Genomic DNA, 18,345 nt, shown 5'->3' on the forward strand with positions numbered 1-18,345 from the left:
GAGGCCGTTTCGTCACTAAGTTGGTTAGGGGAGCGGTATATGAAAACAGTACGGAAGAAAGCAGAAGGGGAATTTTTTCCTTGAAGTGTGAAAGAGACAGACTGATCACGAGCGAGCTTGGGCACAAGCGTATTGTGTGTTGTTTACAAACAAAACACAGTAGACTTCCAAGATGGCTGAAAAGTGGTTTTAGCAAGTTGGCCCACCTTAGGATATACTTCTACGCGCCTTGGTTGAAATCACCTAATACCAGGGACAGACATACAGCTGTACTAGCGTTGTACGTGTACAGCGTTGTACAGGTACCATCGTAGCATGACAGACATACTTTGGTTGTACATTGTACCGTATGTCAAAATGACAATAAGAAATTTTTCCAATTTTCACCACATATTTCAATGAAAAAGGTTTTTATTTAACGTCTAAACTATCAAACACTACAAAGAAGCCTCCAATATGAGTTATATACTTATGAGAAAATCAATGAAAAGGACGTTTACCAAGTGCTTTGATTCGGTTTGTTCATGCTACCCACCACCAACCGTCTAAGGCGCTGCGCACAGTACAACTGTAACCATGTACAGCGGTAAAACAGGTCGGTACAGGTACAGCGATTGTACCGAGTTGCCTATTTTACCGCTGTACATGGCTACAGTTGTACTGTGCGCAGCGCCATAGACGGTTAGTGGTGGGTAACATGAACAAAACGAATCAAAACATTTGGTATACATTCTTTTCATTGACTTTCTCTTGAGTTAATAACTCAGATTGGAAACATATTTGTTGTGTTCGATAGTTTAGACGCTAAATAAAAATCTTTTTCATTGAAATATTGGTGAAAATACAATGCAATAAATTCAAACTTCTGATTGTCAGTCTGACATGCGGTACAATGTACAACCAAAGTATGTGTGTCATGCTATCGTGGTACCTGTACAACGCTGTACACGTACAGCGCTAGTACAGTTGTATGTCTGTCCATGGTATAACACGTAATTGACGAATTTACGTTGGATTTACGACCAGATGGCGCAACGAGTAAAATGATGATGTTTTGTTTTTTGGTATGAAATTCGTTCAAATTTTTTAGAAAAATCTGAATTTATCTTCAAATTTCCTAGTTTCACGTATTGTTTCTACGCCAAAAAGGATGAAAAATCGCCATTTTACAATGTGGTTGTACATTTTGATGAATGGCGTGGTATAAGTGTTATAACTTTAATTTTTTCCAACTACGTAAACAATGAGTAGCATGTGTTGCGCTAAAATTACTGCAAATCCTTCTCGTATCGGCCCGTACATTATCAATGATATCATCCAACTTAATATGACATCGATTTCATCACCATTATCCACAGTTTTCATAACCTGTATGCAATATCAAACTCAAAATTTTCGAAGATTATCAATGGCTTTGGTCCAATCGCGTGTTGATACCATCGTAAAAAAAGCCCTATCTTTCGTACCATATACTGACGACTTTAATGGTTAAAAATAAATCTAAATAGAAATAAAATGAATTATCACCACAGAATCTTGCTTTTTAGTGCGTAAAATAAACAAACATCATCACTTTTGTGATTCTGAGCTCTAATGTAGGTGTCGCATGAGCTGGTTTAGCTTTGCGTAAATTCGTCAATAGAAAATGTTTACGTTTTGAAACGTTATTTTTTGAACGATACAAAGTTTTTAATGAAAATTATTATTATATGTGCTTCATGAAACCTACCGGTTGTTCTGTACAAAATTCAATGTTTTCACACCAACTCAAATATCTTCGAAATGATGACACGTTTTCATATCTGCCATCCCTGCTCTAAAGCGGGCTATCAAATATTTTGTGTCACATTACCGCTTGACACTCATAAGTCGCCATATCAGGAAAATTTTCACTTTGATCGTAGATTGGAGCTCGATTCCTTTAAAATTCTGCTATATTATTGCTTATTATATAGTAATGGACGAATCTCTTTTATGCGCAGTGAAATAACAGTTATTTGAAGGTGAGTTTTGTTTGTTTGCGACGATTACACAGTGAAATGCTTTGAATGGACACAACACATTGAATGATTGCGATTGGCGAATGCATCTTGTCCATAGACTCCCGGTCGATGTACGGTGGAAGGAAAACAAATCAAGTGTTTCGAAATAGCAACTCTACTGCAAAACGCCCCAGCGGAAACAACGTGATCCAAGCATGAAGGTAACTGTGAAGTAGGGCAACTTTCCTAGTGTTAATGATTGGTTCTGTTCTACCGCAGAAAATAGCGGAGCAAAAGCTGCAGGCTTTTACCGTCGGAACGATGGGTAAGCGGCAGCTAAGCCGCAAGGAACTGGAAGAGCAGAAGAAACGTGAAGACGAAGCGGCGGCAGCACACGTACGTGATAGTACTCTTGTATTCCATTATAGTTTTCCATCTATTTGTTTTTATTTTAAATCTCTTGCGACAAGCAAACATACCCTCGTAAAACACGAAAAGATCTGTTCTCTAATCGTACTTGACAATTTAAGGCATTCAAAGAATTTGTCGAAACATTTCAAGAAGCACCTTCCAAAATATCCAAAGTTTGGGTGAAAGCCGGAACCTATGATGCTGGGTCTAGAAGTAAGTACTACGATCAACTGTGGTAATTTTGTTCGTGCCTTATGATATGGGCATATTTTCGTTCCATGCAATCAGAGGAAGATGTTCGTGACAGAGGAAAGCTGTATAAGCCCTCATCGAAGCTGGAAGCCGAACACGATAAGACGAATGAATACGTTAAGCTGTTGGCAAGTGAGAATCGCAAGGATCAGCTGCCGAACAAAAAGAAAGCCCAGGAGAAGAAGAAAAGTAATTTGGAAATGTTCAAAGAGGAGCTGCGACAGATTCAGGAGGAACGAGAGGAACGACACAAATACAAACATATGGCTAAATCTATGATGCCGGTGTCGATTGAACCGGAGCAGCCATACAGCGAGAAGGAATCCGGGTCGTACGATAACGGGGATCCAAATACCACCAATTTGTATTTGGGTAATTTGAATCCAAAAGTAAGAATGGTAAACAATGTGTGGGAAGTTATTTTTAAAACAATATTTCGCTCAGATTTCAGAACAGGCTCTGATGGAACTGTTTGGGAAATACGGGCCATTGGCCAGTATAAAGATTATGTGGCCTCGTTCGGAGGAAGAAAGAGCTCGTAAGAGGAACTGCGGTTTTGTGGCTTATATGAGTCGCAAGGATGCGGAGAGGGCTCTACGAGCATTGAACAAGAAGGACGTGATGAACTACGAGATGAATCTGGGTTGGGGAAAATCAGTCCCCATTATGACTCATCCAATTTACATACCGCCAACGCTTGTCGCCTATACTTTGCCCCCACCACCATCGGGGCTTCCTTTTAACGCACAGCCACACGTATCGGATTTGGATAACATCCCCAAGATGACCTCTATGATGTATATGGACGACCAGGAACTCAGGGAAAAGATGGACAGTGTGCTATATAAATCGGTAGTAAAGGTGGTTATTCCAACGGGGCGTTCGTTGCTGATGTTGATTCATCGCATGGTGGAATTTGTTATACGCGAAGGACCAATGTTCGAGGCAGTCATTATGACTCGCGAAATAGACAATCCGATGTATAAATTCCTGTTCGAGAATGAAAGTCCTGCCCACATTTATTACCGATGGAAGTTATTCTCGTTGCTCCAGGGGGATACGGTCAACGATTGGAGGACGAAGGAATTTCGAATGTTCAAAGGTGGATCAATCTGGAAACCTCCACCCATTAACTTCTACACCCAAGGAATGCCCGAAGAATTGATAGCGGACGAGGAAGGTCTCGATGGCAATAAGGGCAACCTTTCAGTGGCGTAAGTGTTCGTAATGTACTATTATCACAAGATTTCAATTTCATGATCGAATCGTGATGTTGCTTTACAGTCAGAGAGATCGCTTGGAAGATTTACTCAGACATTTGTCTCCCGAGCGTAATAAAATTGGGGATGCGATGATCTTCTGCATTGAGCATGCGGATGCGGCGGAGGAAATCTGCGAGTGTATCACTGAGTCGTTGGCTAATAATGAAACGCTGGTGAAGAAGAAGATTGCACGCATTTATCTGATATCAGATATACTTCACAATTGTAGTGTGAAAGTGCAAAATGCAAGCTTTTTCAGGAAGGCGTAGGTAATTTGTTTGGTCGGCTAACAGTATCTCACATAGCAGTTCTTTGTTTCAGACTCGAGAAAAATTTGATGGATATTTTCAAAAACTTAAACAGTTATCATAATCAATTGGACAGTCGTCTGAAGGCGGAGGGTTTTAAATCTAGAGTAATGAATGTTTTCAAAGCATGGGAGGAATGGGCTGTTTACCCGAAAGAGTTTCTAACGAAGTTGCAGCACACTTTCCTGGGGATTCCAATTGTAATTTAACATCGAACGAGTGTCATCGCGATCGCTTCAATAAGACATCCCTTTTTTAGGTGGAGAAGCAAGAGGAAGAGCCGGAAGAGGAAAACGAGGACGAAGATTTGGATGGTATTCCATTGGACGGAGCGGCGCTACTGAAGAGTGCGATGCTTAAAGGAATTGCCGACACAGACACTCGGACACCCGTCCTGAAACACGACATTTACAGCGATGAGGAGGACATTGATGGAATGCCGATGGATGAGGATATTGATGGAGTTCCACTGGATCCCAATCAGTCGGGTGCGGATGTGGACTCCGAAGGTGGAGCCTTCGGTAAAAGTAAAACCGGTGGCTCGTTTGTTCCATCCAAATGGGAAACCGTTGATGCCTCTCAAATCGAAGCACAGGCCATTACGACAAGCAAGTGGGAAACACTGGATCCGGTGGCACCGGATCCTCCACATATCTCACTTAGAAGTGGTGACGATTCGGATGATGAGCCCGGGAACACGAAGAGGTAAGTTTTGTTCGTTGAATTGCGGGAAATTTTAAATCGCATGAAAAGTCCACTTAAAATGAAAGAAATCCAAGTTAATATTCTGAACTCCTCCTTCTCGATAATTCTGGCAACAGAAACACCTCTATATTCTATTTTCGAAAATGGTTTTAATCCCTCCAGAGTAATCTTCACAAATCTCATATAAAATCGGGAAGTGTCGTATTCATTGCAGTTAATTCAGAAATAAATTCAGAACATATTCCAACAACAGAAATCAACGAATTTGAGTAAGTGTGGTTCAAAGCACTTATTGCGGGAGAGATACATTCATTTGCATCTATTTACATCCCTCTTGATCATGCTCAAATTAGTTGCAATGGTAAATTCTTCGAAGCTGTTGAAGTTATTCCATTTTCCTTCGCAATAGATTAAAAAATCCACATATACGGAGATTTCAATCAACGTAATGCGGACTTTGACACTGATTTTGATAATGGTTTTATCTTGCTTCCATTTGTTGGTGATAATAAGACTGCAATTTAATTTTGATAAAATGGACGGTCTTCGATCGAATCAAATAAACAATGTTTATGATCGACAAAAATTCTGGGTGATTGAATCATTAACTTCACTATGGAAAGAATTAACCTTTCCACACTGCTATCGAATACTCTATATTTTTAGATAACATAAAAAAAAACTATTTGGCTATGAATTTGAGGAAGTCTCTGATTACAATTAAGCAAAGTGTGAGCTTAACTCAGGGTGTCGACTACCTTGAATAACCTTGAAAATCGGGGAATATCAGAGAATACAAACAATGTCTGTGATTATCAGCAAGTTTCGTCATCAATCTGGAAAAAAATGGAATTCCACCAATTTGAATTTTGATTATTGCAGTAATTAGAAAGTTAATGATACCAAAAAAGTTGTGAACTTAGTCCTTCCGAAGGATAAACAGCTCAAAAGTAGGCTTTTACATTCGCGCTGTTTTACAGGCATTCGGCATCAGTATCTGCAGTTAAGCTTCAAACAATTCCCTTCCTTTTTTCTTTTTTCGAATCTATCGATAAATTCTTGCTTGAAAATCATAATATCAAAGCTGAGATTCTGTGGTGCCTGGAAACAGTTGTGTAACAAATCACTCGGCAATGCTGAAAAGACATGTTTGTATTGAGAAGAATGTTTCATGATAACCAGACAGCCCCACCCCGGGTGCAATTTTTTCTAATTTTCTTTGTGGCGAGTTGGGAGTGGGGAAGTGTGCAATTCAACTCTTCCACCCGGGTGCGAAAGCTTCACTCGAGGCCACTGGTAACATTTTCATGAAATTGACCCGAATCGAAATGAAAATGCCTCATTCTGTACTAGTGCTTAAGACTCCTACAAAATAATTTTGAACTGTTTTAATAAATCTATTTAAAAAAATCTTTTACGACACTTCTCAGTCGTCGTTTAATTCAATCAAAAATCACTAACAATTCATTCTTGAATGTTTCAGTACTAGTGGAGAGTGTGATTACTAGTCTACTTCTGGTTTTTTCCTGAAGAATTATTGGAAAATTTAGGGAATATCAGTAAATATTTTTTATTTTGAGTCGACACCCTGTTAACTATATGATTTGGTAGGGATTATTTAGAAGTGTAGAAAACATTGAACTTTTACTCGATAATCAATGGAGTTATAGAGAAGGTGATACCAATAAGATGCAAAAGAAGAAACAAAGACAAAATATCGGGTTTGATTTTTGTCGAAATATAAAAAATCTAAAAAATAAATAGAAGGCGCATAAAATTTAAGATAAATACAAATATGACGCTAATCTCGCAAATTATTCGAACATTCGCAAACAGCTCAACTGAACTGTTAAATACGCCTTCCGAGAATACAACTCAAAAAGAGAGCCCGACATACATGTAAAACCTTGAAAACCAGAGAATATCTGGAAATTTCGTCACCAATCAGGAAAAAAATCAATTGTTGACTACTGTACATAACTTTATTACAGTTTCAATCATTCCGGTAATTGGAATGTTAATGATACAAAATATGTATTTAACTAGCCAGGTTTCCCGTGTAAATTTACTTTAGTGCATGTTGTTGTTCTTCTTATTTACGTTGACGGCATTGAGCTTCGTTTCGCGAGTTCGGGGAGCGTCAAAGATTTTACTTGATTTTCAGGCGGAGTGAACATGTTTTTAAAGTAAAAATTATAAATGGAAATTAACTTCTCCGTATCAAATTAGTTTCTATGTGAATGAAAAACCCTTTTTTCGCAGGTGGTGAAAAAATCTCATACGAAAATTATATTGCCTTTTTTCGCCTCTTCTCGGTCGTCATTTAACTCGAGCTAAAAACCAACAAAATTCTTCAATGTTCTGGCTTATTGAACTCATTTCCCGTTCCAATCTTCAAATCTCTTAATCCGATGTAAGAAATTATCGCTGAGTAGCAATTATCTGTTGCATTCTAAAACCTTTGAGGGCTACAATGAACCAAAAACTTTTTCAATAACTAAAAACACGAATTCTGAATGGGCAACACGTTTTTTTAAAGGACGCTCAACAAATATATTTGTCCTTGCATATTTTGAATATGTACTTTGTGGCGAAAAAAAGTTTTCAACACAGTATCGAAATACAAACTGAGGTTGACCATGGTGAGCAGAATATTTAGAAAATTTTCCCTGACAGCCAACGACATACATCGGCAAATCTTGGCTATGATGGACTTTCAAGCAGGTATTCATATTTATAGATTTTTGTGATCTGAATAGTTGGCTTCCGAAGCAGTTTTGAGCTATTGAAACAAGTTTAGGGTCAATAAGTAACCAGCATTGCTCATACACCTTTCATTTTTCGACATACAACTCTGCACAACTGATAAAAAGGCGATAGTGAGCAATATCTTCAGTCAGTGTCGTTCTTGTTTTAGACAATTTAAACTTACACCCCAGTACAGATTCAAATATGATGTGATGCTGAAATACAGAGGCATCACATCATATTTGAATCTGTACTGGGGGAAACACAATAGGAAAATGTGTATTCTTCCAATTTTCCATTATTTAAATCATTTATGGGTTAGGGAACCGTAACGTATAACTTCTCATTCTCATTTCTCATCTCATGTTTCCCAAATAAGTTTTAAAGTTTTTGTGATTGCGCTAGACATACAGAATGGTAACGGGCGGGCCTACCAGAAGTGCCCAGCGGGCCGCAGGTTGGGTATAGCTGTTCTAAACTAACCTTAGTTGGTCATTATATTACAATCATAGCTATAGTAAATGATGTCGAGCTTTATTAACACGTTCCTGCCGGCGCTGTAATTCATAATCCTCGCCATCTGACGGCTGCGCTTAATGCTTCTCGTTCTATCGACTGGGCCTGAGTGGCAAAGAAAGTATGAAAAAAATAATCAGAATTTGAGAAACCGACCATGCACATTTTGTCTATTGGCCCAAAAAATGACCTGTGCAAAATTTCTGCTCAATCGGACATGAATTTATTACGCACCCATCAGCCAACTGAGAAAATGTTCAAAAATTTTATACATACGAGGGCAGTCCGATAAGTACTTAGCCTCATCGCCCGATGGTGTCAGTATCGCAAGAGAGATTACTCATCGTGTAGTACATTTACGTAAACGGCTACTTTCAAAATTTCAGCCGAATCGGACTCGTAGTTTTGTTTTGACCGTGTGTGTAAGCAGAAAAATGGAAATTCCGCCGTCGTCACTGCCAAATTGGTCGAATTGCACTACGATCTGCTGCCCCATCCACCGTATTCTCGAGATTTGGCCCCGTGTGACTTTTTTTTTTGTTTTCAAACTTGAAAAAGTCACTCGCCCGGCAGAAATTTGAGTCGAATGAGGAGGTCATCGCCTCCACGGAGGCCAACTTTGCAGACCTCGAGAAAACGTATTTTTCAGATGGATTAAAGAAGTTGGAGCATCGCTGGGTCAAGTGTATCGAACTTAAAAGAAGACTGTGTGGAGAAATAAATCGCCACTTTTCCAAAATTTTGATTTTTTTGTAGTACTTATCGGACTGCTCTCGTAGGTTACCGAAGAATAAATTACGCCAAATATAGTCTTATCAATCGTGAAAAAGTGAAATAATTCATGTGACCATGCCAAAGTCATTGCTTAAAAACTATCTGAATAGAATGAGATATGGATAAATTTACCATCATTATTATGTTTGAACAACATATGGTAGACTACATTTGACTGATTTGACGAACTAAATGAATGTTTCGATTATGTAACTTGTTAAATAGTCTTCAGTAGTATTAAATATTTTTAAAAATGTTTTGGTCTACATAGATTGACCACAAATAAATGAGAAAATAAAACATTGTTTTATTCTTCTATTCCAGTGATCAGGACGAAGCTCGGCGATTACGTCTCCGAGAGATCGAAGTTAAAATTATGCAATATCAGGATGAGTTCGAGTCGGGATCCCGCCAGGTACGGGTTGGTTGGACACTGACTGAAGAGATCGCTCACTATCGCCGTAAATTGATTCGGAAGGCTGAGAAGGAGATCCATCAACAGCAACAGCACTCGATATCATCCCAAAGCATAGATGAGAGCAACGAAGATTCGGATGACTATGTCAGAAGTACAACTTCGAAAAAAGCAACCAAGAGGAACGTCAGCCCTGAAGTGTAAATTTTTTTAGCACCAATTGTCGTACTTTGTAACATCCCACTTTATCCCACCAGCTCGCGCAAACACAAAAAAAGCCGCCGTTCTTCCTCGTCAGAGTACATTCGAGAGAGTGCTCCGAAATCATCGCGAAGATCCCGGTCGCCACTTTACACCAGCAGTGGCCGCACGCGACGTGAATCAATTTCTCCAGTACGTAGTAGCAAAATAACGAGACATCGCCCGTCCCGGAGTACCTCCAGATCACCAACAAGAAGACATCATGCTGAACGTTCGCTTTCACCGGCTTCCCGTAGCAAGTATGATCTGCTGGAGTCTCCCGCTCGCGGTTCGAGTGCTAGCGCTGCGAAATATGATAAGTACGAGAGCAGTGCGTCTAAGTACGATAAGTATGAATCCTCCAAGTACGACTCACGGTTGTATGAAGAGCGTACGAACAGCAGTAAGTACGATAAGTACGAGAAATACGAAGCCGCAAGCAAACATGACCGCGACAGGGAACGAGAGCGAGAACGCGAACGTGAGCGTGAGCGAGAGCGAGAACGCGAGCGTGAGAAAGAAAGAGAACGAGAACGGGAACTCCGGGACAGAGAACGAGAACGCGACAGAGACCGGGAAAGGGATCGGCTCTATATCAACAGCAGTGGCAGTAGCAAATATGAGACTGTCAGTGCAAAGTATGAGGAGAGCGAAAGTCGAAGATACAGGTAATGAGAACCGAATGACATGTACTGGAATGTCTATGACCAAGTATTTTGTTTTTGTTGTGTAGATCACCATCGCCAACCCGATCCAGTCGAGAGAGTTACCGGTATTCTAGTAGCGCCTCACGATCAGAAAAGCATAAGAAACATAAGTACTAAGATCGAAGGAAAACGGGACATTTGACAAGTGAGCACATCTGTGTACAATAGAGTTTTGCACAATAGAGGTACCAACGAACGTTGGTACAATTCGTGCACTGAGATACCGAGATAATTTCATTTCCATTATCCTCGTAGCCTTGAGAAATTCAGCATTTTTATTTCGTGGAAAACACAATTCCGATGTAAAACCGCAAATGTGCACGATTGAAACAATCCAATTTTCTTAATTGATTGGTAATTAAACCTTGTTTTAGATCGATTACCCGATGATTAAATTCGTCTAAAACTATTCGAAAATTTGCCTTATGTTGTTTCTCATCCAAGCGTGCTCAACGAAGTTAATAAGGGATGAACAATCTGATGATCTATCTCATAAACATACATTATTTTGTCATCGATGATCTACAAAAAATTGTAATGGGTTGTATCTAGGACACGACCGCAGTTTTCGACGTAGAACTGCGGAATTATATTATTCAATCCACTTGTTTATCACTTCGGATATTATTTTAGAGTGAATCGAATTTTTTGAAATAACTTTTTAGCTATTTAATTTTTTATTACTTCAGTAGACTCGAAAGAGTCGAGTAGAGTCGAAAGCTATCAGCACTTCTTGTTTATTTGATTCAACTCGCATCAGACTTTCTCCTTCCCACTAGAATATCGATCACAAACTATGAACCCTTTTGCTTCCAAATTCCGCTTGAGATGTGATCGAACCCCACAACATGCAACAGTAATTCATGCAATATTCGTTTCTCTAAATGAATGAAGTGTATATCTATATTCCAATATTCTGGATACTCTTTCATATCCGCACTAGCACAAAAAATTCTCATATGCTGCTCTTCTTCTTCCTCTTCTTGTATCGAGCTGTGTATGTATGCGTGCGAAATCAGCAATAGGGCGCTTGCAGCGTGCATATGTATTAGTGATCTGTTGGGCAGGCAAAAGAGATCGCTGCATATGAGTTATATGGATCGATAAGATTGAACTTTGTTTAAATAATTATTTTAGCGAAATAGTTATAGAAATTCCGCGCTACACTATATTAATAACATGCGAATATATTTCTCTCTACATAAAAATATTTACTTTTAGCGTCAAAGCTATATGCACGGAGAAATATGGAAATTTCTGTTATGGCTATGATCCATATCAATGGAAGCAGATTGATTATTCAAAAAGTTTCACAGAAACAATGCAAATTGCACATTGCGATTGTATAGCCGGATTAGGTGAAATGTGCTCCCATTTAGGCTTCGTGCTTTTTGCCCTGAAATGCTAGTCTCGTGAAGAAGTAAACAATAATGAAGATTCGTGTGCAGGTATCCTTAATCGATGGTTCGTTTCGCCAAAAAAGTAGATGATTATGTTGAAATTATGAACATATTTAGCCAAAAAGATCAACCAACCCTCAGATATGATTACCGGGTACCTGAATGCTCTGCGGAGAAGTGAAATATGGTTATAAGAAAATTGATCGGAAGCGTAGAAAATCCATCAATTGGCTAATTCATGGAAAATACAAGGAAGCATTCGAACGTGAGCTCGAACCTCTGTGTCTTGAATCTAAGTCCGAACATGCTGATAATCCTTTCCTGTTATTTTTTCGATTCTAATGTAGTGGGAAAGTCGCTCAATGAACATCGCGAAATATGTGCTAGTAAGTTAAGCAATATGCGTCACATAAAAGCTCTTGTTCGGTAAATAGCTTGCCTAACAGTTTCACAAAGTTCATGTTAGTTCTGTGGAATCTTTCGCTAATAGAAAGATCGCAACTATATCTAAATCATCTACAAGAACGTCGATTGATAACGAACCCGCTTCTGCTGCATAGAAGCGAATGTAAACAAATGAGGTTTGCCCAACAGATGCTCTGCATGTAGGTGTAGCAAGAGCCCTATAGGCATGAATGATATCCGCTCGTTGTGTTATGCTAGCTCACTCACATCTGTGTTTTCATTCTATTCTATTTTTGGTTTCCGCCTCTAGCCCTGAGAATTGCCCTTGTGGAAAGAAATTCTATTCCATACTCCTCCTTCACCCGTCAAGAAAACAATCCTCTCCCGCTCGGCGCTCTGCGGCAACCATGTTGGTTCGATGATCACCAAACGAGAAGTGGTGTGGCTTCAAATCGCGAATGGCTTATTTAAACCAAATATAGGTAAACTTCGATATAACGTACATTTCACTTTCAAAATTGTACGTTATATCGAAGCATAATCAAGTACTCACAAACGTAGTCTATAATACATTATTGTGTTGCTGTTTTAGTAAAGTTAATGAATAACATCAATCAGAAGACGAAGCCAGCCTTTCTCACGATGTTTCCCTTCGTACTGTTGATTAAAGCTTGATTCATTTGGAATCCGGAATCACAAAACTAGCTGTATTTCGGGATTGATTGAAGGTACAAAACTTGTTATAGCATCACAATACAGATAATTCATTGTTCTATCAGAAAAAAAAATTGAAAAAAAATTTCCTTTACACTTTGGAAATGTGTACGTTATATCGAGGTAAAATGTACGTTATATCGAGTGACGTTATACCGAGGGTACGTTATAACGAGGGTACGTTATATCGAAGTTTCCCTGTATGTTGAAAACAGGTAGAAACAAATGTTGCTGCTCGTTATTGACAGCTCTGTTCGGGAATGCACAAAAATCGGCAAAACAAATCTATGGAAAAATAAAAATGGTTCCAGTTTTCATTAATTTAAACTGTTTAGGCATTAGTGGATTGTACTGTATAGTATATCAAATGAATGTTAGAGAATTTCCGATTCCATTGGTGTGCAAATTATCAGAATTTATTCGCTGTGAAAATAGTTATTAACGTTAACTTTATTTCAAAAAAAACGTGATTTGTCTTCTGATTTGGAACCCTTCCTGAAAGACGTAGTTCTACGTCAAAATTGCAGAATATTTTCACGGTGCAAATAGAAAATCAAAGGGCCTTATTCCTGTATACACTTCACGGTAAAATGAATGGCACGCCATTGAACTACGTTTTACGAGTTAGTGAAGCGTCGAAGATAATAATGGGTTTTTAGGCAGAATGAACACATTTAGTAATACAAATTATGAATGAAAATTAACTTCTTCGTATCAAATCAGTGCTCAATGTGAATGAAAAACATTGTTTTTTTTCATGTGGAAAAAATCTTTTACAAAAATTGTATCTGAAAATATTTTATTTATTTACTAGCTGACCCGGCAAACTTCGTCCCGCCCAAAATTTGTTTTTTGTTATCAATACCTTCAAACATTCACGTTTTCTTACTAAGCGCTAGTTCATGAATCCAATCGCAGAACTGTTCATTGATTGATCTTCTAATCGACCCCGTTGAATTTATCTTTTACTAAAAAAATCCTAGTTCTTCTTCTTCTTCTTCAATGGCACTAACGTTCCTAGAGGAACTTCGCCGTCTCAACGTAGTATTACTTGCGTCATTTTTTATTAGTACTTAGTTGAGATTTCTATGCCAAATAACACGCCTTGAATGCATTCTGAGTGGCAAGCTCTAGAATACGCGTGATCACAGTGCAAGTCGGAGGAAATTTCTTTGAAGAAAAATTCCCCCGACCAGAACGGGAATCGAACCCGAACACCCGGCATGTTAGTTATGACGCTAACCACTCGACCACGGGAGCACTCCATCCCTAAATAATCCTAGTACTTCTACCAAAACTCATCATTATAATATCAGATAATTTCAGACACAGACCCCTCCCTCTTCTCCCCTTTACAGAGGGGGAGGAGTGTCTATTTACCATAGAAACGTTTCGTGCCCCCTAAAATCTTAACATGCCAAATTTAGCTCCATTTGTTTGATTAGTTTTCGAGTTATGCAGAAGTTTGTTTTTCATTTGTATGACAGCCCACCCTAAGAGAGGGAGAAGTATCTAACCACCATCCACCATAGAATCATTTATTGCACCCCAAAACCTTCACATGCCAAATTTGGTCTCGTTTACTTGATTAATTCTCGAATAATGCAGAAATTTCCGACCACCGTGAAAACATTTATTGCGCCCTAAAACCTCCATATACCGAATTTGGTTTCGTTTGATTCATTAATTAGAAAGAAACAATTATTGCACCATAGAAACAATTATTGCACCCTAAAACCTCCATATGCCTAATTTGGTTTTATTTGCATGATTAATTCTCGAGTAATGTAAATTTGTGTTTCATTTGTATGGCAGCCTCCCCTAAAAGAGGGGGGAGGAGTATCTAACTACCGTGAAAAAAATTATAGCACTCTTAAACCTTCACGTGCCAAATATGGTTTCATTTGCTTGATTATTTCTCGAGTAATGCAGAAATTTGTGTTTCATTTGTATGGCAGCCCCCCCTTAAAGAGGGGGGTGGAGTGTCTAACCACCGTAAACATATTTATTACATCCTAAAACCTCCACATGCCAAATTTGATTTAGTTTGCTTGATTAATTCTCGAGTTATGCAGAAATTAGTGTTTCATTTGTATGGCAGCCCCCCCCCCATTAAAGAGGGGGGTGGAGTGTCTAACCACCGTAAAAACATTTAATGCACCCTTAAATCTCCACGTGCCAAATTTGGTTTCGTTTGCTTGTTTAACTCTCGAGTAATGAAGAAATTTGTGTTTCATTTGTATGACAGCCCCCCCTTAGAGAAGATTTTTAACACAACTGCTACCATATACAATTTTACACTTACACTTGTGCTGAATTTTTCACAATACACGATCGGTCATTGATATGAAATTTCACGAAGCAACCAACATTAAAGTTCCAAATTTAAATTTCATTTGCTCAATCGTATCACTCACCTTAATTTATACTACAATGTCCCCGATTTGCATATATTTACAATGTCGATTTCCCCCAGGCAGTTTGGTTTTGATGTCTGTTAGGGAACATATTTCGGTGGGAGCAAAAGCTCCCCCTACTTTTATGTATTTGCAACGCCGATTTCTCTTAAGCAGCTTGGTTTTGATGTCTCTGTTAGGGACCCGCCGCATGCGTCGTCAATTTCGACCAATCAGAAGTCGGTATTTCCGTTAGGATAGGGGTTGAGATTTTTCAATTGTTCGATAGTTAGTTTGATGACTTATATTATTTTTTTCAATATAAAAAATTGTTATGAATTGCCGAAATCGTTTGATGCAAAAATTTCATCAATTAATCATGAAATGACTGAGTAATAAACGTTAGAAATTGGACCATTTTCACGACGTACAGTTTGTACCCCAATATGTTCCCGAAAGACGTAATCCTACCTACGTCAAAACTAAACCTTATAAAATTCAAAAATGTGTAAATTTTTCTACAGTATTACTTTGATGGAAGATCCCACATTGTGATGTAGAAAGAAAACTATTGGATTGAACTTACTACAGGAACAAAAATGTAGATTTTGGTTAATGTTTTTGTTTGGCGATTTTTCGATTTTTTGTCGTTCCCCGGAAAACGAAAGAACGGAAAAAATAATTCTTGAAAATTGGGGTTTTTGTAACGCCAATAATCAAAATTACACCAATAGCTTTTGTTAAAAAAATATGTTTTACACCTTGGTCGTTAATGGATTAATAGACATAAGAATCGTCGAAAGGCGATTGGGCCTATCTAAATTAGCTACTTAACACGTTCGTCGCCCCGTCACCCAGATATGAGTGACACTTTCTTCGTTCAAATTGAATAAGACTTTTAAAAGGAATTCGATAGAACAGTCACCTAAGTGTAACTATAACATATGTAGAAAGATTATAAAATTCTAACCATATTATTAAAATGTTTCTACTATACTTTTTCCTAATTCATAGTACGGATGGTTTGTACTGCAGTTTTCTGTTAAACCCATAGATTACGATTTTGGCATGTGTTTTTATTGTCAATTCTCCTTCAAATTTAAAAACAAAGTGCTAGATCATGTCAAATATGTCTACAAACTATGTTTGATCTCCTTTTAATAATTTATCCGCATATTGGGCCCCGTACAAAAATTCAGAAACGTCGCGTTGGGCAACGAACGTGTTAAAGGGATATTTTCGCCTAGAAACTCGACAATCGATTTTTTTTCTGGCTTGCACTGGCTCAGGGGAATTGTCTAAAGTGTGTTGGGATAAGCAATGGCCATTGCTAGTCTCCAAGCCGCTATAAGCGTCTTTGACTAGTCCTGGTGCTGCTCGAAAGGTTTTTTTTTACTTACTATGACGTCCCATTGAGATTAGATCTGATTCACTACTTTTCTCCAATAAACCCGATCCATGGCTGCAGTTCTCCAACTCCCGGCTGCACCGATTCTTGCCAAGTCCTGCTCCACCTGGTCCAACTACTTCGCTCGCTGGACTCCTCTCCTTTTTGTTCTTACCGGATTCGATGCGAACACCATCTTTACAGGGCTGCTGTTCGGCAATCTTGCAACATGCCCTGCCCATTGCACTCGTCCAGCCTTGGCGACTTTCTGGATGTTTTCATCGCCGTAGAATTGCGCCAGTTCGTGATTCATTCTCCTTCTCCATACTCCTTTTACCCGTACAACGCCGTATTTTGTTCTGAACGCTCGGCGTTCGAAAACACCAAGTGCTTGTGCCTCAAGGATTTGCGGAGCCCATAGTAGGCATGACTTCCATTGACTATGCGTCTTCGAATTTCACGACTGTTGTTGCTGTCAGTTGTTATCAACGAGCCAAGGTAGACAAATTCCTCTACCTCCTCGAGCTCGTCGCCTTCGATCACAATACTACTACCAAGAAGAACTCTGTTGCGATCAGGTCCTCATGCTAGCATGTATTTAGTCTCAGGCGCATTGATCCCAAGCCCAATCTGTCCTGCTTCGTGTTTCAGTTGGGTATACAAGGTCGTCGGCGAAGCAGATAAACTAACTAGATTTGTTAAAAATCGTGCCCAGCATGTTGAAGTCCGCTCTCCGCATAACACATTCCAGCGTCACGTGGAAGAGCAGACAGGAGAGTCCATCGCCTTGTCGAAGTCTCCTGTGAGATTCCGACAGCTCACCTGAGATCCGCACACTGCACCGCACACCGTTCATCGTTGCCGGCTTTCGGGGAAAGCCGTGTTCGTCCATGATCCTCCATAACTGTCGTCGGTCGATTGTATCATATGGGGCCTTGAAGTCATCGAAGATGTGGTGTGTAGGGACTCGAAACGTAAAACAGCCGTATAACGATGGTCCTCCTGCAAGATAGTGGGTTTGGTCGCATGCCTTGCAAACCGCACCACAAAAACACCAAGCAACGAACAACAAGATTTGAACCGGACTAATCGAAATAGACTTGATTTCTGATGCAAAAACGTAGTTACCCCATTAATGGACGGTTTATTGTCTACCCATCGTGAATTCAAACCAACGAACTTAGACATTTATCAAGTATGCTATAAAAGACCTCGCGTTAGTATTAATAGTGTGCAAAATAGCGCATATACACACACTGCACGCTATTTTATACGTGTGAGTAAATTTCGTGTACGATACAAAAAAATCTAGCTCACCTATAGCGTATGTCAAACCACGTTGATCTCAAACATCGATACATGCATACGTGATACATGGTAGAGGGAAATGAATTCATTTTGTGGGGAGTCACTTCAATACACCCAGGTTTTTTTTTACGCGGGGGATACGTACCTCGTAAAAAAAAACCGCGTTAATTGGAAAATCCACGTAAAAAAAAAACCGCGTTAATTGGAAAATCCGCGTAAAAAAAACCGTGTTAATTGGAAAATCCGCGTTAATTGGAAGCTCCCCGTAAAGAAAAAACAGGAAGTGGGTTATATCTATGGTATAACTGCAATGGTGACGTAGGACTATCGTTGATTCAGTGATCATTTGTTTGAAGTTGAATCTGAATCCATTCTGAATGAATGACCAAATGGATATTTGAGGCACTTCGAAAAC

The 18,345-nt window shown here is 39.1% G+C and overlaps 1 protein-coding gene across 1 annotated transcript; it reads left to right on the top strand.

Annotated features, from left to right (window-relative positions):
* Positions 1–1,835: 1,835 nt before the first annotated feature.
* Positions 1,836–10,702, top strand: LOC129769938 (U2 snRNP-associated SURP motif-containing protein). The gene is made up of 12 exons (XM_055772476.1): positions 1,836–2,003; positions 2,101–2,203; positions 2,262–2,378; positions 2,513–2,606; positions 2,682–3,034; positions 3,090–3,859; positions 3,930–4,172; positions 4,229–4,415; positions 4,475–4,920; positions 9,283–9,573; positions 9,631–10,281; positions 10,347–10,702. The coding sequence occupies exons 2-12, from the start codon at positions 2,198–2,200 to the stop codon at positions 10,435–10,437; spliced, it is 3,249 nt and encodes a 1,082-aa protein (XP_055628451.1). The 5' UTR covers positions 1,836–2,003; positions 2,101–2,197; the 3' UTR covers positions 10,438–10,702.
* The last annotated feature ends 7,643 nt before the right edge of the window (positions 10,703–18,345 follow it).

This window comes from Toxorhynchites rutilus, chromosome 2 (genome assembly GCF_029784135.1).
Source record: "Toxorhynchites rutilus septentrionalis strain SRP chromosome 2, ASM2978413v1, whole genome shotgun sequence".
NCBI lineage: Eukaryota > Metazoa > Arthropoda > Insecta > Diptera > Culicidae > Toxorhynchites > Toxorhynchites rutilus.